The 23,341-nt window shown below is 44.3% G+C and overlaps 1 protein-coding gene across 1 annotated transcript in view; it reads left to right on the top strand.

The window, feature by feature from the left end:
• The window catches only part of ADAMTS9 (ADAM metallopeptidase with thrombospondin type 1 motif 9), an 82,609-nt gene that overhangs the window by 37,720 nt on the left and 21,548 nt on the right, over window positions 1-23,341 (top strand). Inside the window, 11 exon segments of the mRNA XM_082288835.1 lie at window positions 90-216; window positions 1,836-2,046; window positions 2,765-2,929; window positions 4,046-4,210; window positions 5,083-5,202; window positions 6,970-7,074; window positions 7,220-7,387; window positions 7,565-7,849; window positions 8,502-8,663; window positions 9,243-9,419; window positions 21,855-22,022. Coding sequence (XP_082144961.1) covers window positions 90-216; window positions 1,836-2,046; window positions 2,765-2,929; window positions 4,046-4,210; window positions 5,083-5,202; window positions 6,970-7,074; window positions 7,220-7,387; window positions 7,565-7,849; window positions 8,502-8,663; window positions 9,243-9,419; window positions 21,855-22,022 — 1,853 coding nt within the window.

The following is a 23,341-nucleotide window of genomic DNA, read 5'->3' as shown; positions in this document are numbered from 1 at the left end:
TAAATGCTACTACAAAAGGTGTAAGAGAAATAACTGAATTGATCACTTCGCTGCATGACTCAAACCAAGTGCTGGTTTTCTCTGTGCAGGAGAACGAAAAAGGAAACCTGTGTGTAAGAGAGAGTCGGATCAGCTCACGGTGTCAGACCAGCGATGCGATCGAGTTCCCCAGCCTGACCCCACCACTGAGCCTTGTAACACTGAATGTGAATTAAGGTGCACTGTGCTTAGCTGTGTATATAAATAACATTGTGTACTCATTATTTACTCTTCTTTCCATGCACTTCTCACCATAATTCCCTTTCTCACCAGCCTGTATTAGATTTTGAAAAAGAAAAGGATTGGTAGTTGCCTCTTTGTCAACCAAGAGAGATTGTCATCCACCAGTGGTGTTTTGAGAGGCACTTTTTGATGTTTTTTACATTTCTCTTGCTCGATTCAATTAGGGCTAACTATAACAAAAATTCTCTAATGTTGAAAAATCTCTCTGTGCAATACAGGGTCTGAAATTTGCATCTGCCTGGATCAGAAATGCTCAGAGCCATTCTACATACAGCTTGCAAAGAGGGGAAAACATACTTAAAGCAAAAACATAGCTAAGACTTGGATTTATCATTGTTTATTTAAAGCAAAGAATAGGCTTAAGTGTAGAGTGAGTTTGGGGCTGTCCCCAGAGAATTCCTGGCAAGCTGGAATTGATGGAGCACAGCCTAAATCATCACAACCCATTTTCCTTTAAAAAGCAATCTGTTTTCCTTTCTGGGGCTTAAATATGGTAGCCTTAAGCGGCTGCTGGTGAAGCAATTCAGATGGCCGAGTTTCCCGAGGGCTTTCTCAGCCCTGTTAAACCGGGGCTGTGCAGGCCCGGGTTGTCGCGGTAACAGCTGTTGCCATTGCAACAGGTTGGAAACTTGAGAAGGGCAAACGCAGGAGTCTGAAGGCATGCAGGGATGTGAGGCTCCCACCAGTCAGGAGCTATTGACTCCAAATCCCCTTGATCTAATTCTCCGGGCTGTGCTGGAGTTTGCTCCCTTGCCTTGGGAGCGGGGCTCTGTGCTCCCTGTACAGGCACAGGCAGCAGCCTGAGGGTCTCCAGGACCCCCAGAGGATGTCACTGCCTCCTCCCCCAGAAGCCACCCCTGTCAGGTGTGAGGGTCATGGGCTCCTGTTGGTTTCAGGGTCTCCAGCACCTCCCTGGATCAGGCCTCATATCCAGCATATCTTTCCAGAGCTGGGCTGATGTGAAGCAGGGGTGTATCCCCAGGTGGGTCCTTGAGGGCCTCTAGCACCATCCTTATTGCCTATCTCACAGCGGAGGCAGCAGGGTGGAAATCTGTCTGTCAAGAGAACACCTCTAATCCCTGCTGACACAGCTAGGGCTTGAGTGTCTTGTAGCAAGCCATTTGCTTGTCCTTTGGAGTGCTGAAACTGCTCTGTGGGTATCCTGCAATGTGGAACACCTCTCAAATCTGTGCAGGTCATTTTCTGATGGTGTATTTTCCAGCTTTTGTTTTTTAGAGACAGGTGCAGGGGAGCATGGGCTAGAAAGCTTTCAGAGCATTGTTCCTTGCTTGGCCATGAACTCCCATTGCCACGTTGGTCCCACAAGGTTACGATGTGGCTTTGCTGTCTTTGTTTTGCTCAAGAGAGACCTGCTGACAGTTTCTTCCCTTCAAGGAGCAATGCCAGGGTTAGCTGAAAGTCCCAAAGCATTGGGAAGTGTGACACAGAGCCAAAACTTCCTGTTCAAGAGCATATATTCCTTATTTCCGTCAAACACTCTTGAGCACGTTGTCTGCAGAGCTCAGGGCTGATGTTTGCTGTCCTCGGCCCAGGTGGCACATTGCAAGGAAGAGCGAGTGCACGGCGCAGTGTGGGCTGGGCTACCGTACCCTGGATATCTACTGCTCCAAGTACAGCCGGCTGGAGGGCAAGATAGAGAAGGTGGATGATCGCTTCTGCAACAGCCAGGCCAAGCCCAGCACGAGGGAGAAGTGCACTGGAGACTGTAACGTGGGAGGGTGGCGGTACTCGGCCTGGACTGAGGTAAGGGATGCTTCATGGCACAGCGAATGCTGCTCCTTGCACAGGAGTACATTGGGCTGTGTAGGTTGCTAACAGAATATATATAAAATATGGGCACAGTGGTTCTCCTTTCATTGCTTCCTCTGGAGTACGCTTTAGTCTGAATCAGCCTGGTACTCCTTACCTTCCACTGCAATTAATCTATACTTTTAGTATCTGTCTTCATTACATGAGGCCCTGCTAGCTGTCTTCTGCCATCAAAGCTGTCACCACTGCCAAGAGCTGGGGACGACGTTGCCATCATCTGAAATTTGTTTCCTTTACACATCTTAGCTTTTGCACGAACAAGAAAATTCCTGAATGCAGGCACAGAGAGATTGATGAGCCTGGGGATTTCCAGGGAGGGCGCGATGAAGGAGGGTTGGCTGGTCAGAGAGAGTAAATCTCTCCTAAAATGAGAACGAGCAGCAGCCATTTAGGAGAACTGAAAGGCAACACTTGTAAAAGTAATAATGGGGTTATAACCTGAAATGAATTTGTGAAACACATTGCCACGACATTTTATTAAGCTTAGTGAGATTGGCTTTTTAAAAGAATACATAAAGTAAAAGCCTGTTACTTAAAGTATAAATTGTTCTTCCGGAGGTCTCCTGCAGTCACTCTACAGTGACTGCAAAGAGAGAGGAGGCAATAGCAGTAGAGTGGCAGGAAATATTTACTGGGTGTGTGTCCCTCGCAGTGCTCCAAGAGCTGCGGTGGGGGCACGCGGCGGCGGCGAGCCATGTGTGTGAACACCTACAACGATGTCCTGGATGACAGCAAGTGCAGCCAGCAGGAGAAGCTGACAGTGCAGCGATGCAGTGACTTCTCGTGCCCACAGTGGAAAACCGGTGACTGGTCCGAGGTAGGTGCTGGTCATCAAGGTGGGCTCACCCTGCTGGTCCTCCACCCTGAGGGGCTGGTACCTGCAAAGAGGTGTCTCCCTCCCTGCTTGGCTGTCATGATTTGTTTGTGCCTCCTGCAGAAGGTCTCCCCAAGCCTGTGTACAGGGAGGTTTCAGCCAGGCAGCAAAGTCATTGGCCTTGGTAGCCCTGGTCAGGTGGCCACTTTCCTCCCTGCTAAGCCACAGGGGGTTAATGTCTCTCCAATCCTGCAATAATTTCTCCTCAGTTTTTCCATAGTTCTGCTGTACATTTGGGAAGAAAAATACCTTCTGCCCTCATTTTCCCTAGAGATTATCCTCAAGAGCCCTGGCAGCTCTGGCTGTCACTGGAGAGTAGGATTTCACCCTGCTGATGTTTTGTTCAGCCTCTCTCTGCTGTTTATTACCTCTTCCACTGCTGCTCGTGTGTTTTGCAATGCAACAAAACTATCTTGATAGGTTCGTCTCTGCAGCAGGACTGGGGGTGCTGGAGAACAGTATTCAAAGGATGCTCATCACCATTGTGGCCAAATTTCTCGTTTCTGTGAATCATGTTCTTTAGTGGATAATGAAAGCAATTAAATGGGAACAGGGATTGTTCTCTACAAAACGTATCTTCTGATTCAATCTAGTAGCAGTCCAAGCCATGCCAGGACAGTGGAAGAGGTGCTCACAGCCTGCAGAAGCCAAGACCCTTAAAGTGCACGCTCAGAAAGAACAAGTTTTTTAGAAGCACCCTGTTGTGCACACTAAAACCCCGCAGGGCAGTGCTGTGCATTCGCACCATGTCTCACACCTGCTGGAAATCAAGACCCTTTGTGATCTCACTTTGCCCGTGCTGAAGGATTCTGGCCCAGCTGTGCTCTCCATGGTCCAGCTCCTGCTCTAGACGAGCTCCTGATAGCAATCTTCTTGTTGACAAGACATCTCCTGTCTTCTAGGACTTGTTGTTGTTAGCTAAAGAGCTGCATTTCAGCACCAGGTTTTTTTAAGCTGTGGTTGCAGTAGGTCTCCAGGTTTATTTTCCAGTGCCAGGGCAGGTGCTGAGCTGGCAGCGCATCCCTGGCACCACCTGAACTCTCATTTTTCTCCTTGCAGTGCTTGGTCACCTGTGGAAAAGGACACAAGCACCGCCAGACATGGTGCCACTTTGGAGAAGATAGATTGAATGACAGGTTTTGCGACCCCGAGACAAAGCCAGAGTCAGTGCAGATGTGCCAGCAGCAGGAGTGTGCCTCGTGGCAAGTGGGGCCCTGGGGCCAGGTACCACGGAGCCCCACAGGGCTCCCAGCTGTGGGGGGACCTGGATGAGGGTGGTGGGAGCTGGGTGCTGCCCTTTCATCCAAATTCATCAGCATAACTGTGTTAATTGATTTGCACACCAAAGCAGCCCTGTGTTTGCTTGGGTTCAGCGGATAGGCAGCAATAACAGTACCTGCCTTTTGTGCTAAATTTAATCTCTGTCATACTAAATTTGCCATGATTTTCAAAAAAAGGGGATTCCAAGGTTACGTTCCTAAATCCATATTTAGGCACATAAATATATGGCCTAATTTTCAGAGAAAAGCTGCTCACATTGAATAACTTTTGTTGCTTTTAACGTTTTCCAGTTTCTGGGTTAGTGAGGGGTTTTTTTCTGTTAAAATACAAGTTACTCATTTCTTCCAGAGTGTTCTGGCATCTGCTTTTTCACAAAGCTGTTAGCTCTTGACTTAAAAAAGCAGCAACAAACCCAGACCAGTTGTCCTAGTCAGACGTATTTCCTATCAGTAAAATTATTCATTAGCTGCTCATGCAACCATGGGGCTGAACAACCAGTTTTAAAGAAGGGTATCATGCAGGTTCTACCAGATTCTGATTCTAATGTGTGCAGCAGAGTAAATCATTTCAGTGCTCACACTTTGCTTTCCGAAGAATCAAGTGAAGCGTGCAAGGCACTGGTGGCCGCAGTGAGTTAAAACTTTGACCTAATTTAAAGCTGAAATGCATGAAGTGGAGAGAAACCAGAAGGGAAACTGTCTTTTATTTTTGCTGCTCTTGCTACGTGCCTAAACACAGGCTGGGCTGATTAATACTTTCTAAGCAAAGCAGTTACTCAGACCCAGTGCTCTTTTCTCCCATCTGTCTTGTCCCAGTGCACTGTTACTTGTGGCCAAGGCTACCAGATGAGAGCAGTGAAGTGTGTTGTGGGCACCTACCTGTCAGTGGTGGATGATAACGACTGTAATGCTGCAACCAGGCCTACAGATACCCAGGTAAATCCTGCTGCCTTGTCTCCATTTTTTCACAGTGTGTGTATGGAGGCATCCAGGCTACAGGTTCAGGGGACATCTTGCTGCAGAAAAGCTTTGCTCTGAATGCCAGCCCTGCAGAGCAGTACCTTGGGCTGCTCCATGGTTGTTGGAAGGATGCAGCACAGCACCCTGCTTTGGTGGAAATGGTACAGATGAGCTGTGTTCAGGGAGTGCCCATCTGTAGCACCATCCCATCCTCTCCATGTGGTTCACCTTACACTCTGAAGCACCAGATTGCCAGAAAGGCAACAGACAACCTATGAGGGTATCAGGACTTTGTGGGTGAAGATTAATTACTTTTGCTTATGGTTTTTATCCATGGAGCTCTAGTCATACAATGGGATGTGAGAGCATGTTCAGATGCAGCCCTAAAGCTGAATTCTTAAGAGCTTATGAGCTAAAGAAGCTGCAGGGGATGAATATGGGATAACAACCAGAGACCAGAAGGTTGAGACAGTATTTATTGGCCTTAGAGGTCTTGACACCTCCTTTGGCTTGCATGGAGTCGAGGATACCTGGCTGCAATCTGGGCTCGTGGCTGCAGAACTGTTGCTGTGTCCTGACAAATGGTGAAGGGCCATAATTTCTTGTATGCTGCATGTGACAATGTAGTGTTTGTGACAGCTACAGTTCCAGACACTTCCTCCCTGGCCAGATAAATTGAGAAATGTTGCAAACTTTGCAAATTTGCTGGAGAGGCTTTCCATGCTTGGAAGCAAACATGTAAAGTCCCATTTCAAGCAGGAGATATGCCCAGGGTGTCTGAAGGAGCTGAATAAAACAGAACATTACCATCTATCTGTCATCTAGGAGAGTTGTAGTGCTCATGCCCTGCCCAGCTTCAGTCTTGCATGAACTCACAGAGTTTATCTAAGGCTACAATATTTGGGAAAGTGCTGTTTTTCCCATGTATGGAGACCAGTTGCCCTACAGTCAAGGGGTAACGAACCCACTTGTCATCAGCCCTCATTTGGCATGCATGCCTCCAGCATAAGTGAAATCACAGCAGAACAGAAATCAGGATTGCCATTTGTCAGAAGCTGCTCTCCCCCTCACAAGGACAATCACTATTAATTTCCTTTTTGGCAAGGACTACTCGATGGAGTAAGTCATGGATAATTTCTGTCGCCAGACCTCCCAGAAGGTCCGGACGGAACCCTCCTGTGAGGCACCGTACGAAGACTGAGCAGAATTACATGCCTGTCCCCAAAACCTCACATTGCTTGGTGTGTGGTGGAGATTAGCACATGGATATAGGTGGTCTGGTGGGCTGCAAGGATTCAGAGGGCTGTAATCAGCATCATAACCTTCATTGTGTGGGCAGCAGGTCTTGCGCTGAAGGAAGGGAGCTTTGAAGGGAGATATAGTTGCTGCTTTGCAGATGTGTGTTCATGTCAGAACTCTTAATGAACTTTCATCTTTTGCCTCAAAAAATCTGGTTTTAATGCATAGAGATGGCACATGGTTATGGGGATCCCTATTGTAGAGTTCCTAATAAGTCAAAAGTCCAGATAGGGTTCTGCAGATGAAGGCCTTGGAATATAGATATCGAATTTTGCTGATTCAGGAAGAGGATGCAGGGAGGAAGCCTGCCTGCACAACACATGCAGGTCATAGAGTTTCAAGATGTTGCATGTTGTTCATAATTACATTGAAGAGGAGGTGGTTTAACCAAAAACTCTGCAAATTCTTTATTTCTTGTTTTTCCCCGATGTATTTCCTGTACAGGACTGCGAAATAGCTGTATGTCCTCCCCATCCAAATAGTCCTGAAGCCAAGAGAGCCATACCAGGCATTCACAGGACACAGTGGAGATTTGGATCCTGGACACCGGTAAGCACACATCATAATACTTTCAGGATTATTTTACAGTAGACAATGTGATATTTTTAAGTGCATATGCCCAGCTTTTCATTACAAAGTCCTTGCAATGTATGTCAGGCAACTTCCTAGTAGAGTGCTCTATGCTCTTCCCTAGTGCTCTGCAACGTGCGGGAAGGGAACCCGAATGAGATATGTCAGCTGCCGGGATGACCAGGGCTCTGTGGCTGATGAGTCAGCTTGTTTCCACCTTCCAAAGCCATCAGCCACAGAAATGTGCACCGTGACACCGTGCGGACAGTGGAAAGCCTTGGAGTGGAGCTCTGTAAGCATAACACTGTCTATTGCAAGAGACCTCATTGCTGGAAACGTGTTTCATTAATCTGTTGCACTTGCCCTTTTATAAGTGAGGTTATTTGGGTTTTCTGCTGTTCATTATTGGCAAGAGCTGGTTTTCAAAACTGGAAATGTGACTGTGTCTCCTTTTCCCACTGTAATGCAGTGCTCGGTGACTTGTGGTCAAGGTAAGGCAACGCGACAAGTGATCTGCATCAATTACAGTGACCAGCTGGTGGATAGGAGTGAGTGTGACCCAGACGACCTCCCTGCCACCGAGCAAGACTGCTCCATGTCTCCATGTCATCCAAACAGCCATGACTACGGCAGGCCCATCCACCCTTTCCTCCATCCCGATCATCGCCTCAAACTGCACCCTGGAGGCAGCCCAAACCGAAACCGTGCACATATACCGGGAGGCAATCAGTGGAGGATTGGCCCCTGGGGTGCTGTAAGTGCCCCGATTCTCTTATTCCTGGGTTTTGTTGGGTTTTGTTTCTTTCCCAGGCTAATTCAGTCTTTTCTTGAAGTCAGAAGTCAGCACACAGTGAAAAGAGAGAGGGACATTTCTCCCCACTGTCTGCTCTCTGCTCACACAAGCAAGTGTTGCAGAAGGGCTCAGGCATTGCTTATCAGCCTTTCATACCTTGTATCTCCAAGGTACTCTAGGCAGAAAGCTGACAGCATCATTTTCCATGAGGCAAAGGCCAGCCTCTGCTTCTTGGCTGTCTCCTGGGACATTTACAACAGAGTTGTTGCCAAAGCACAGCGGAGCCTCGATGCCAGCTACTCTCACTGCAAACAGTATGCAGTGCTTTATCATGGAAGTCTCTAAAGGGAATTAAGTGCAAATGGGATATCAAACACTGCAGCAGGGATTATTCACCTGCTTAAAACTAGGCTAGCATTTACTTTCTTTGCTTAGTCAGCTCCTAAGTCATTACACTGCTATTGGTAAAAGCTGGGTTTTGAAGTTTAATAATGCCTGTTAGCTGCATTAAACTTCTAGTACTATATTCCCATGGTGCAAGACACTGGGAAGGAGCTGGGAATACAAACTTATTCCTGGACTCAATGAAACCATGGGCAATTGTGTCTTCCAGTGCTCTAGCACATGTGCGGGGGGGTTCCAGCGGCGGGTCGTGGTGTGCCAGGATGAAAACGGATACACTGCAAATAACTGCGATGAGAAAAGCAAACCCATGGAGCAGAGATCATGCGAATCTGGCCCCTGCCCTCAGTGGGTCTATGGCAACTGGGGAGAGGTGAGTGCACCATCCATCCTGGGCTCCGTGCCCAGGGCAAGACTTTCATTAGCGTGTGGCTGGAAAATGGGAGAAGAGAGGGGTATTGTGCTGTCATTTATTAGAAAGATTGGAACTTGAAGGGCAGCCTCTGATAAATGAATGAACCTGAGCAACTGCTGGGTGGTGGTTTTGTTTCCATTTGTCTTGTGAAAACTTTCTTCCCCGGCAAAAGTAAGTTTTACAAAAATGAAGATTTTTTTTTAAGAGAAGCCAGGTTTAACTGAAGGCCTTTTTTTTTTAAATAAAAGCACTGCTCCATTTTGAAAATTAATCTGAGATAAGCAGTTGGAGATGTAAACCTCCAGTATCACATTGAGTCGGGCAATATCATAGTGGAGCAGCATGAACAGCTTTAGGAGGAGAGAAGCTGAAGCAGCTGAAGGTCCATCTGAGGCTCACAAGGGGGATTTGGCTGGAGTGGATTAGTTGGGAACAGAAACCACCATTGGTTTTTAGAGGTGCTAGTGCTTTGGGCAGCCAGTGGGCAGTATTTTTGCTGTCCCAACGGTGACTGCTCTGTCCTATGCTGACTTGCAGTGCACGAAGCCATGCGGGGCAGGGACAAGGACACGGCTAGTGGTGTGCCAGCGCCCTAATGGAGAAAGGTTTACGGATCTGAGCTGTGAAATCCTTGACAAGCCACCAGACAGAGAGCAGTGCAATGTGCAGGACTGTCCTAGAGATGCTGACTGGAGTGCTGGTCCTTGGAGCTCGGTACGACCATAAACTCTTTCTCTTTGTGAACCGTTTTGTAGATATCCCCTAACAACAGATTTAATTTGCTTCAAACCAAGGTGCTAATGCTTCATGTCTTAAAACTGCACTTACAGAGGATTATTTACCATATATTCAGAATAACACCTGTTCAGGAAGGGCTTACATTAGGGGAGCTCGAGTCCTTTAATTTAAAAGGCACTTTCTGCCGCCTTTGTCCATTTCATTACACTGTGCAAGTGCTGTGCATTATGAATCTTGGTTCTGACTGAGTTTTTGCATGTGGATTTACACCTGGCATTTAAGCAGTACATTTCCATTGAAGCTAAATTGTTCTGCTCTTTAATGGTAATACTGCACTGTGCACCTACTGGTTTACCAGTCGCATGTTCTCTGCCAAAAGCAAAATTACTGGGGAGAATGTGCTAAATGGCACCAATTTCCAGGCATGTATAAGTATGTATAGATGTGTTTGCATGTCCCTACCTGCCCACACGCAGACCTACATAGAAACACATGTGCATTCACACCTGTGCTCTATTTCTGTTCCTGTGCATATAATATGACTGTGATGTACAGTGCAAAGGCACCTGTAATCTATTCTCATGCATCTCTCTGGTTCTGGAGAGTGATTGTCTAGCCTGATCTCCAACTGTTGCTCTATCACTAAGCCAGCAAATGATCAGCAAGGTGCTGGAAGGCTTAAAACCCTGGGAGTTTCCCAATAACAAAACAGTGTTTGGAGCAGAGGTGTTTTACATTGCCCCTTTGCCGCTGGAGGAGTCTGCTACAGAGATGCTCTTGTGAGGGAAGAGCAGCCCTGAACCACAGGGTTGGGGTGCTATTTTGGGTGCCACATCTTTGCAATTCTCCCTGCTTAGAGCAGCAACCTCTGCTCTGAATCCTGCACCAAAGCAAGTGCCACCTGAGGCGCTTCCGGAGCCCTGGAAAACCACGGACCTGTCTGTTTTGGAGTGGCCTTCAAATAGATGTCAACCTTTATTGTGTATTCTGTTATAAAAGCATTTGAAGAATTTTTTTTTTTTAAATCTGATTCAAAAGCACTTTATAGGAAAAGAAAAAAGAAGCCTGTTTTTTAATGTACTGGACTTCCTTAATTGTCATAGTTTGAAAAGTCATCTTGCCAAAACTTGCTCTCCTTCTGTGGGTGCTTTCAGTAACATGGATGCCTTAAGTAACACTCCTCAATATTTTTATCATACCTCAGTGAGTTCTGCAATAGCCATAAAACTGCTGAACGGGTGTTTATCCGGTGCTTCACCAGAACAAGAGACAGTGCTATGAAATATTTCATTTGAGGTGCTAATGTACCCCTTGTCCATCAACCTGGCTGGTGCTAAGGATGAGCGGGGTGAGGTAAGCAGAGGTAGCAATGCATGTGCTGACTGCCTGGCAGGATTTGCCAGCTGGGAGGTGCTGCCAACCATAGTTTACCTGTGCTGCACCATTTGCAAGAGCCAAAGGTGTGGACAGAGTTGTGTTTCATTCTGGTGTTGCTCAGCCTCTTTGTGGCTGTTCAGGAGCAGGCTCCAGGGCTGCGCCTGCTTCTCAGTCTTGGAAACACAGGGTGCAGTCCTCTAGTCTAATTTTCGGTTGTTTTCTTTTCACCCAGGAAAAATTCCCTTGGCTCCACTCTGTTGTATTAGTCTCAATGGGTTGTCCTTGCTCTCCTGGGAGCAGGTGGGATGTCTGGCAGACAGGTGGAGGGCAGGGACACCCTGTCCTGCCTGCAGTGTCTCCTCCCAGCTGGCACAGGGTCACAGCCCTGTGGAAGGGACTGCAGGGCTGAGCCCCAGTCATTGCCATGAACTGATTTGATTTTTCAGTCTCATTTACTGAGGTGTCCTTGGGCTCTGACACAGGGGACCCAGAGCTGTTTGAAGACTGAGAAGTATCTATGGGGTCCCCAGGGCTTTGTGTCCCTCCAGCAAAACACTCCATGTGTATGTCTACCTCGTGCTACTACTGTAGGTAGTAACGGCCAAATTTTTCTCCTTCAGTGTGGTATCACCTGGATTTGCTTTAGCTCTGTCATCTGTTGCAAACATCATTCTGCAGCTGTACATACTTCATCTGTTGTGATGGAGTGTCACTACCATATTTTTTTGGTCACTTTTGAAACAAGAGTATAGTATTGGCTGAAACTTTTCAGCAGTATGGATTTATGTATTTATGTAAAAGTGTATTTATTTTTCCAATATTGTTATTTAATTTTATATAAACATTGCATACATTTACAATGTTTAATGTTAATGTTGAACAGTGAAAATTAAACGCAAGTAGAATGTAATCATAAATGAATTTGTATAATGATTTCTTGAGTCTTTTGCTAAATTCAGATAATTTATTAGATTTGGTAACTTCCTAAATTTTCTGAAACGGTTCTGCAATGTTCCATCTTTTAACTGGCATTTCTTTTACTTGCTTTGTTCTCCAACAGAAATTGTTATTCTCAATGATTAAACAAACACAGTTAAAAGTGTATGAATTACAAAGTTTGGATAATTAATTTCTTGCAATCATCTGACTGGCTTAGCCTTACTCAAGTTTCGGTGAACTTAGTATTATAAAATTAAATTTATAGTAAAAAAATTAAAGCAGAGAGAGTCCGAAGCATCCAACCCACAGTCCTCGGGCAAAATTCCACTGGGATTTTACACAGTAAACAAGTGATCTTTATCTGGCTGGTTAAATCCAGGTTTGGAAGAGATAATTAAATGGATAAACAGATTGTATGTGTAAATGACAATTTTACAACAGGAGACTGGTGAGATATCTTGTCATTATAATGTATGTTCAAAGAGGACTAAGAGGAGGTGACGTTTTTATTTCCTTGCTTATTTAAGAACATGTATTTACCCATTGCAGAATTGTACACCATGTGATAGACCTGACCTTCTTATTAAAACCATGCTTTAGAAGATGTGCACAGACTGTCACAGAATACAGAGAGTGTTTTTTCTCCTCTGAATGCTTTATGGTATGAATGCAGATCTCCATACACACTCTTGAATATCGAGGGGAAATCTTGTCATGTTCTCGTGTCATGTTCATGAGGGAGATGTTCACAGCAAGAATTACCCATTGCTTCATTTAAAACCTGAGGTTTGGTTTTAATTAATACACCCATATATATACCATATATATAAAATATATGCATAACCTCCCTTAAAATACCCGCCTTGGAGCAGATTTGCTCCTTGCAATAATCTCTGATATTTTGAGTTTGCCTTAATGATCCAACTGTATCCTGATACAATGTATGAACAATGCTGAATGAACTTGTTGTGGGCTTCTCATTCTTTCCGAGTTAGGAAATGGGCACAGATAAGGTAAAACAATTATATCTCACAGTACCCTGGTTCAGTTGGGTGAGTCATTTGGGCTTCACTGCGCAGGGCAGTGATCATTTGACTTTGAACTCTGGAAAATGGGTAGGTGAGGTTTAGATTTATTTGGGTTTTGTTTGGTTTTTTTCCAAAAAAGTATTACAATTTTAAAAGTAGTCTGCCTTGTCAAGTACTTGTCAGACTTGGGTATCTGAAGTTCAGGCTGCTGGTGCAGTGGTTGTGCAGCTCTCAGTGCTTCCCAGCTCTGTATCCTGTAGGCAGAGATGCTGGTATCAGAGTCTTTGAGGGCCTTTTGCTCTAAAGAAGAATCAGAAGATTACTGTCAAATAATTAGAATATTAACCAGCTAAGCTCCAAACTCTGTTCTTGAGGATGTGAGTTGAGGTTTGGGCTAGGACAGCATTGGCAAGAAGCTGGTGGCATTGATGGCTTTGCAGGGCTCTTTGGCTGCACACAGGGACAGAGCAGCAAAGGGGCTCTGAACTGGGTGGGAAGTAGAAGAACTGCCTGGCCAACATCTGTGTCAGGCAGCTGGCACTCCAGAATTCTAATCTTAAAATTGGTGTCAGTGGAAACTTTAGGTTATTTTTATTTAATTCTGTCAAAGCCCTAGCATGTTGTTTGCAAAATGCCTTCCCCATGCGGCTGGCTGAAAATAGGCTGTTGAACACCAATATTCTCTGTGTCGTTGTTCTGAAAATGTTCTTAGCAGGCAGGACGTCAGGTGTTGCTAAGGCAGAAGTGATAACCAGGGACAGATTTGGTTGCAAGTGTATATAACTCTGCTCCCTTCTTCTCCTCTGCAGAAAATGAATTTGCTGTGGCAGCAGCATTACTGAACTGCTGTTGGGGGGTTGTTTGAAGTGTTTCAGCCTATTGCTCCTCTGAGGCAGTGGTGATGGATGTTAATGCATCTCTCTCCTCACCTCAGTGCCCACAGCTAGTGGCTCCAAGGCAGTCACAGGTGGGCAAAGCCAGTGATACCCAGCTGCCCAGTAGAGGAACATAATTTTTTTCATCTCTTTTTACCCTAAAATCTCCAATTTTTGTTTTCCTTTCCATTTTTATTTTTTGTCTACTATCACCATCTATCATTGCTCTTTCTGTTTCTACTTAAATAAGGAGAACTATATGGGTATACTTTTGTTATCAGTTCTCTCTCTCCTCTTTGCTAGTATTGATGCTACATTAGCAGGAAAACAACTGTGGAAGCCCATCAGCTACACCCTGCAGGTGAGGGACCACCCTGGGCCACTGTGCGCTTAACACTGAGCCAGCACTTCAGTGATTCCTGGATCAACTCCTCACAGGATTGATTTCCTGCAACTTATAGCTCAGCTGTTGCAATCCACTCTCCCCCTTGCAGACCCCCATTGGTCTTTACACCACTCATGACCTTTTAGTCTGAAGAAGTAAAAAGACTGGTCAGCAATGTCCCTTCTGACCTCCCTAGTCCAGTGACTAAATGCTGGGGAAAGAGCAGAGAACGGAGCTGCAGAGAATCTCATCTGCTGTCCTTCAACAGCCTGTCCTGTTGCCATTGCCAGGACAGACAGGAGCTGGACCAGTGGTTAGACTCAGGAATGTTATTTTCAGGTATCTTTAAAATCTTCTCGTCCCTTTGCCCCCAGACAGTGCATCTTTTCCCCAAGTTCCTCAGTGCACTTTCTCACTCAGAGCAGGTAACTCCATTGGTATTCGCTGATATTTCTAACAGTGAATACAGCAATATAGCCTAACCCATGCTTCTGTCCCAACATACTGCAAAATGCCTCTCTCCTCCCATAGTGCAATGTCTGTTTGGCTGCATTTGGCATGTGGTTGCCATTTTACACCTCCTCTCTTACACATTTTCTCAATGGAATGGTCATTTTCTAGGCCCGAACTCAAACAAGAAGTGGTGAGGCTGCTGTTCAGCAATGACTGGATTCAGTCCTCGTGTTATGGGTGGCCCATCCCTGGCTGCTAGTCCTGTAATGCCTGCAGACCTCCTGCACATCTGCACATGCCCACACAGGAGAAATAAAGCAATAAATAAAAGGGTAGTTGCTGAGAGTAGTTGTCTCCCAAGGCACTGGCTCAGAGTACAGGAATGCATTAGACTGCAAGGGTCGCATTGGAGCAGTAACACACTTTCAAGGATGAGCTGTGAAATGCAGCATCTTCAGGCAGATCCCTGAGCTGGGTTTTGGCATGTCTGCCTGTGGTTTTGCCCATTTTCCAGAGTCACACTGTATACCCCACACTGCAATCACTGCTGTTGCTCAGATCCTAGGGATTTAGAAACAAGGATGTATAACAATGAGGGACACTAAGCACAAAGAGATTTACTGTGTTTCTAACTTTCCCAGTGACTGATTTGTGCAGTTATTAAGAAAAAATGATGTAGTCAGTCCTGTTCCAAAGGCACTTAATGCTCTATTCACATTTTAATTTTACTAGCTTACAGGGGAGGTGAGTGAGTCAGCAGCATGGATGAAAATCTGTCTGATGCCCAAGACCATATGCAGGTTGACAGTATTTATCCCTAGGGCATTAAGCCAAGATTTTCCTTTATAAAATGGGGGAGCAAGCAGCAGCCCAGTGCTCCTACAACTCCCCAGTGTGATGCACACCTGTGAAACAGGGCTGATGTTCCTGTGAGAGCTCTTTACTTTGTGTTTTACCCCATCCAACACAGAGAAATCCTATTCTGGAATGGAATGTCTAAATGGCATTGTAATACCATCGTTCAGTAAAAATATGAGGTGTCAGTTAGCTGGCGCCTTGCTGCTTCAGTTGGTACTCTCCTAAAAGTGCCACAGTATGGAAAATAAGCTTCATGAGTACCTTCCACATCCCACTGTATTGGTGTCCTTTGGGTAACTCACACATCTCCTCCCAATTTGAGGAAATGCCATCTAATGCCTCCCTCCCTGGAGAGACCTGCAGTAGCTGTATGGGGCTTTTGCTTGTTTGTTGTTCAAGGTAAATAGTGTTGAGCAGGGCAGGGACACAGCTTTTAGGAGAGCTTTGTGTGCTCACAGCCCTGATGATTTCTGTGCCTTTGTATGTGGTGTAACACAGGGCAGGGAAAAGAGGGGGAGAAGGTGCTACTTACTGAGTGGATGCTGCAGAAGAGGAGATGTATGGTTTCTCCTGTTGCAGTTACCTCTTTCTTCCCATAGATCTTGTGAGGTTTCCCAGCTTGGGGAAATTATTGTATTGACTTCAGCGCTCAGAGCCTTAAATCTTGCAGGAGTTAAAGAATCCGAGAGCATCCTTTCCTCTGGGCAATTTGTGCCGGAGTAATGGACTCCAGACACACCAGCTCTTTCTTCTGCTGCAGTAACACATCAAATTGGACTCTTTTCTCTGAGAAATTTTCCTCTTTTTTTCTGGTCTCACCAGTCCCTCCAGCTGAGTTTGGTGGTGGGAAGGTGAAGATTTAGTGGATCGTTTCATTTCTCCCTTTTGCAATAATGACTTAGGAAGCTCTGTGCCTCTGCTCCGAGGCAAGACCAGAGGATGGAGCATCTGGAGGATGGAGACCCTGTGGGCACTGCAGAGACAGGGTAGGCCAGCATGGATGGCCTGGAACCAGGAGACCTCCTTGGCAACACTGGGGCAAAGCCTGCTCTTGTTCACACTGGGGGCTGTCCTCCAGCTCCAAGAGGGCTCCTCAGAACACTTCCACAGGGGCTCTGGACAATGCTCACAAACATACTCACACTCATACATTCCAAAATCCCTAATGTTCATGCCTTTTTTTTTCAATCACCCCATTTCTCTGAGGAGTCAATTTGCATTAAACATTTCTAAAGCCTCTTCCAAAAGTGCAGTGCAGTGCTTTGGTGTGTTTTGCTCAGGTCTCTGGTCCATTTGCCCTCCCTTGAATGTAGAGACCCCTCTTCCTTTTTAAATGTACAAGAATCACATGTATTTTCTGGCCATGCACCAGCTAAAATCACCATGACCATACACAGCACCCATGTGCCTTAAGTCATGGCTCCTTAGTTTGTCAGGAAAGGAAGGCCAAGCTGGGTGACTCCTGCCCTGCATGTGTCCCCACCAATGCAGATGGGCACAAGACCATGCTAAAACACATCAGTGGGAGAAACAGGGCTTCAGAGCAGCAATAAATATTTCCTAAACATCTCCTAAAGTGCTGCAGCCTTACTTTCAGTCTCACTGAAGCCAAGGGAATTACCTGCTGAAATACCTTGCTGTTGTGAAGCTAGGTTGGGATGCCACAGAGCCTCTGTTGCTGGACAACACACAAAGGTTCCAGCATTTTAGGACTCCTGGTAAAGGTTCAGCTGGTGAGGAAGGATCCATGCTTTCCTTGGTGATGTGTCTGTTGATGTCCTTTGTGTTCAAGAGACTTCAGAGGTACAGAAGTCACAGTATATGACAGCAGCAGTGTTAGTGGTAGTAAAAGGTGACATAGATCTGCTGCTGAAAGGCAGCTATGAGAGTACATTGTTGGGTTTGCTTGTAGTTGGAAAAGTTTGCTGGCGTCCAGGAGCACAGCCCTCTCGGAAAACGGGTGTAAAGCATTGGAGGGCTCTGTTGCTTTTCTCTTTATTTTATCCAGCATGTTTTGTCTCAGATTGTTGGGAAGAATGAACCTGGGCTTACTTACGGCTGCTGGCTTTCCATAAAATCCTTAATGTGGGGAAGTCTAAATCTACAAGGATTGATTTTAATTTCCTCCAAAAAGTTGCTCCTGGCAGAATCTGATAATGCCATTTTTAATCTAATCCTTCCCAGCCCTGCCCTTGGTGAGCTATCGGAGCATACCGATCTTTGGGAATTCATTTGGTGATCACTGCAGCTTGCATTCATTATCTTAAATACCTCCCAAATCGTCGGCTGATGCACAGTGGGTCTGAAAAGTGGTCTGACAGCATTTTCTGCAACTTTTCACTTCTGGGGGAGAGTGTTCCCGGGTTCTTGCTTGGCATATGCCCTTCTGCCCTTTGTGGAATTGCCCCTTCAATGCACTAAGTTTACAAGGAGCAGTCATTCCATTTCTTCTTGACTGCTCCATGGTGCCTTTTTCTTCTCGCCAAGATTTGTTCATTTGTGCCCAGGACTGTTGAGTCGTCCTGGTGCTGGACTGACCCCGCTCCCAGAAATTCACCAGAAATTTTGTACAAATTTTTAAGACGATTTTTGAACACATTCTGGCTTTTTTCCTGCTGCCAACCATGTGAATCAAGTAGCAGCCTTTCTATTTTAGAGAGGTCTTATTGAACAAGATGTACCCTCATCTTCCAAATGATCAGACCAGGAAATGCAGAAAAGGTTATTTTAAAGCAATTTGCATGCACTTGGTAACAGAATTATCATCTCCTGAACTCTGAAACAGAAAACAATTTTTTTTGTGGAAACAAAAGCACAAGCAGAGCAGAGCAAGGCATTACAGGAGATGTTTAGTATCGTGTTCTGACCTTTATGGAAACAGTTGATATGGAAATATTTCTGGCATATTTATTTAAACTTTTTCCTTGCATTTATTTAAACTAGGCAGTGTATTTATTTGAAAATATCAGCAGCATGCCAATCTCCAGTTCTTGGCATATTAACAACACTAATCATGCAATAAACATAAAGCCCTTAAATCTGTGCTAAGTGCTTTGATCCTAATGCTCTTAGGAAAGTCCTTTTGTTTTTGTTCTCCATGTAAAGTACCAGGTGCGACTGAGGCGGGTTTAGGAGATAATAAAGATAATAACAAGGGAAAGGTTTGCTAGAGTTTTAGAGTGATGGCTATAGCTGATTTTTTGAAATACTATTTCTCTCTTATTTTATGTGCCACAAACTTTTTGGTGTGTTTTCTATAGAAACATCACAGTGTGTTGTTTTCACGCTCTCCTCCATGCCTGGCTGTCCTCCCAGGTTCATCCAGGGGTGCTGTTTGCTGTGGTGCCTCAATCACAAGCTGCAAACAGCCTTTCAGAGCAACTTAAGTGGAGGCAGAGGCAAGTTGACCACGGGTATATCCAAGTGCATGTGATTCTTGACTCTAGGAAGCTGGTTAGTGAAAAAATTCCATACAGTACCTGGCTACACCATCAGGGCTGGCTCAGAGATGATATAAAGCAATAGAGGCTTTTCTGTTGACTCAGAGAGCCTTGGATAAGGTGAGGCTGTTATTCCAGAGACCTACCGTCTGTCCCCAGTACTTGGAAGCATTTTCGTGGGGGGGGGGGGGTGTGGAAAAGGAAAGAAGTCAAGAAAAAGAGGAACGTGAAGACAGTGATTTTATCAAATGTTTTGAGGAGGGCAAGGTCAAAGCTTACCTCATTGTGGTACTGTTATTGGTAGGTACTATAAGCAAGCAGCATTTGCAGCCATGAAGAATCCTTTTAATGGAATGCAAAGTTTCTCCAGGGTCCAAAATAAATGATGAGACTGATGGTGGTAGTTGGGTGTGGCATTTCCCTGACACATGGCATTGAGATGCAGCCCACTATTAAATTATGCTTTGCACGTGGCTCACATATGCTTAAAATCTATGTGCCAGATAAAAGTTGAATACCTGAAATGAATTAGAAGGCAGTTATTAAGTAGACTCTTTGCAAAGGAATTTTCAGTCTCTGATACTTAGTTACATTAGATTATCCAACCTTTCTTTTCTGTCAGTGCAAATGAGATCATAACTCAAATGTGCACAAAAGCAAATGGGTGGTTTAGATCTGCAAATGCACAGCTGCCTAACTTTGATTTATATTAAAGGCAGACATAGAAATGATTAATTCCAGCATCTTGGGAATTACATTTAAGTATTAACAAAATTAAGCAAATTATGCCTCAACCTCTGAGTGCACCAAGGTTTGCACACAGACTTGTTTGATCATGGGATCACAAGATAAATGTCAGAATCAGGCTCCATGCCAAAGTTAAGCATTTTGTAGAAGGGGAATAATAATTTTGGAAATAACTAGTACCAAATTGTTTGTGAGATCAAGTATTTATCAACTACCCTCAGGTCCCCAGAAAGGTGCTTGCATTGTTGCACAGTGTGGTTAGTCTTACTTTTGGATAAGTAGTGGGATCCAATGTATTTTTTTAAATTAAGGATTGTCTGAGCTGTACCAGCTCGGGATGTGGGGCATGAGAGAGTCCTGATCAATGCTGTAAATTTACTCTTTAGCTGTCACAGTACAGTAGCATAACCTGCACGGAGAGCATTTACCAAGGAACACTTGAATTTTTGCTTAAATATCAGTATTGGTGTTTAGTCCAAAACAGTAAATGGATGAAAATATTAGAAGTTTACAACTGGGTTTTGTAGGATGTGACATTTGTCTTGCTGCTGACGTTTGTTGCCTGGGGAGAGAAGTAGACAGAATGAAAAAATTAACTTCTGATGAAATTTGAAGGCTTATAAAATAGGATAACATTAGCTTGATCTTTCTTCTGTTGATACTAAAGAAAAGACATGACATTTATGGATCTGGGTAACTCGTGAAAGTTCTGTTTTATTGCGAGGGACAGCATTTCCTCTGTTTTTCAGTGCAAGGTTGAATGTTGCTTGTTGGGTTCTTTGGCCTATCTTCAAATTGGATGTGGGCTCAGGAGAACTCGGAGGCAGCTGTCCCTGCTCAGCCTCTCAGAGGAGCATCATTAATGGCTCGTAAACCTGTTGATCACACAGGACCTCAGTGATCTTTTTTCAATCTGTAACACTCTTGCAGCAGGAAAACAACCTTTTCCAGGGCATCATTTATACAGGCTTTTAAGCATCAGTCTGATTTTAGAAGCTACATCCATTTCTCTCCACATTGGTCTGAACTTTTCTATTTAGAAACAAGTTACTGCTCTCTCGCTGGTTCTTTGTGGGCTGAATGAGCTCTAAGGAGGGCTGTAATATAAAATAATCACAGGTGTCAATACTGGAGGCCAATTTCTATTCTAATGACTCTTCCAGAGCTGCTATATATATATAAATTTTTCAGGTTTCAAATGTATTTATAGGCTGGGAAGAGCTTGAGCTGTAATATATTTCTTGGGAAATATACTGATGGAGTGGATTCAAAATGAAAGTGAAAGCCTCATTTCTGCATGTTTTCTCTATTCTGAAAGGAAAGCAGAACATTTTATATGGAGAGATGGTTAAAACTGTGTGTTTGCACTCAAGGATTAAAGCAGTATGTTTATGACGTAGCATGTAATGAAGAAATAGAAGTTGAGTCTCTGGGTGCATCATGCTGAGTAAGAGGCTTGTTCTACACGAAACTGTCATATTAAATTCATGTCGTGATTCCAGACCCCTTTCATTCCTAAATCTTTGGAGGAGACTAATCTGAAATCAAAGTGAAGTTGCTTGGGGTTTGCATGCCAGAAGTGGTCACATTTGAAAAAGTTCAGTGAACCTGCAGAGGGAGGTTGAAATTAGTTGCTTCACTACAAAGCTTGCAGCTAACATACCTGCTGGTTTGCTTTTTGCTTTGATTCTCCAGGCTCTGCCGCCTTGCCACCTTCTGAGTTGTTTTCAAAATGCATAAATCTTAAGGATGAGCATGTCCTGGTTTCAGTCTGTTTAGTGAGGAAAAAAAAAAAAGAAAAGTCAGACTACACTGATAAAACAAACACAAGCCTTTGTACCAAGGACATGGAAATACTGCACTTTTCTGCCTTGTCCTTTGTTCACTTATTTCCCTCTGTGAAGGTGCAGAGCACACTTTACCCTCCTGATTTACCAATATGTGACATCCCTTTGTACCAAGGTAAATGGAAATGGCTCCTTTCAAGTTCTTCTAAGTAGATACTGAGGGCTCCTGCCTTGATCCCTTTAAGATGACTCTGCTCCTTTGAAACCGCTACAGCAATGGCAGGAATCCAGCCTTGTTATCCCTGCTGAATGTCAGCTGTTTTCTCTATTTTGATACTGGCATTTTGGGGGCTTTGACCAAGAATATCATGCACTATTAAGTATCTGCACTCACCTCAAGCTTTGTGTAGCCTCCCAGGGACCTGGGGAGGTGCTTTTGGTCCAGCTGAAAGAAAATGCCCTGGGTATCCATGGCCCCTGTATGAGTGTGAAAGCTGATCTGTTGTTACTTCATTTTTACAGTGTTCTGTCTCCTGTGGAAGAGGCCAAAAGCACCGCAGTGTGTACTGTTTGTCAGAGGAAGGGAGGCGTGTAGAAGAAGAGTATTGTAAACACCTTGCTAAGCCCAACGTGCAAAAGAAATGCAGAGGGGGCAGATGTCCGAAGTGGAAAGCAGGAGATTGGGGACAGGTAAGACATGCTGTGTACCTTTTCGCACCTTTTGGTATTCTTCCTCCATCAAATTGGTTAGAGCCTGGTTTTCCAATCACTTCTTTCCTCAGGAATTATTCAGGGATAAAAGTTTTTGGGCCAGATCCTGGTGTAAAACAGTGTAGCTTCATGGACAGCAGTAGAGCAACACAGAATTGTACCAGCTGAAAACATGGCAGCTTGCTTTTAGTGTCTATCTGGAAGTAAATTCCTTGTGGTATATTTTAAGTTTCTACTAGAAACATCATTAGTATATAATATTAAAGAGAATGTACTATTTATTCATGTTTTTAATATAATTTAAATATCATATCTCAAGTAGAAGCTTCCTTAGTTTTGGGAAATCTGAAACTAAATTTATTCTCATCTTCCTGGGAAAGCCTAAAAATTAATCAGAATTGTTCATTAAAACTGTTTTTCACTCCCTTTCTTTCTTAACAAACTCGTTGCTTGATTTTTGCTCATTAAAAAGTCAGACAGTGATGCAGAGAGCAGAGGCTGCTGGAAATGAGAAAGTACTTAAACATCTTGCTTTCTGAAAGCATACCTTGAATCCTTGTTTTCCTGAAAATAATGTCTTTGTCATCACCTTGAATCTGCTTCATCACATTTTTAACTCTGAACCTTGCTTTTCCCTCTACCTCATTAGCGTGCTAATCAGCGGAATTATTGAAAATCCCAGACTAAATGAACTGTTAACTTGTAAAACACCATGCTCCCATGCACTCTATCTTTCAAATTTAGGTACAAAACACCCATTCTTGCTGTATTCAAGTTCCCTGAAAGACAAACCATTAACATTGCTACAGGCACACATGCAAATGGTAGGACTAGGACAGCATGCTGTTGATTAATGTCCACTAATAAAAAGGACAATAAACCCATTAATGTTCTATGATTATTTTCAGACTTGTATTAGTTGGGTTTTCTTAATCCTTATTGGATTCACAGGATAGGAGTATTTGCCATTATATGGGTAAAGAACTTAGTGTTCATTCACCATGGAGGTTCAGTTACTGAGGTCTGGGTTCTTTACTTGAGGATGGGAGCATCCAGCCTGTGAAATCCACAGTACTGCTCCCATATTGGAAATTAAGTCAATATTGTTACTTTTATTACCTTCAGGACTGAAACTTAAATTTTATACAGGAGCCAGACTGAAATGAAACACCAGGCCATTAGACAGTCTTGTGATATCCAGTTTGCACCTTATTTTAAATGACTGCTCCCAAAAGCAGTTTTTTACAGCTAATAATTGTAAACATAATGGTCTGTCAGTTGTATTAAAATACACTACT

This window comes from Coloeus monedula (genome assembly GCF_965178545.1).
Source record: "Coloeus monedula genome assembly, chromosome: 11".
NCBI lineage: Eukaryota > Metazoa > Chordata > Aves > Passeriformes > Corvidae > Coloeus > Coloeus monedula.
This window is presented reverse-complemented; position numbering and strand designations above follow the sequence as displayed.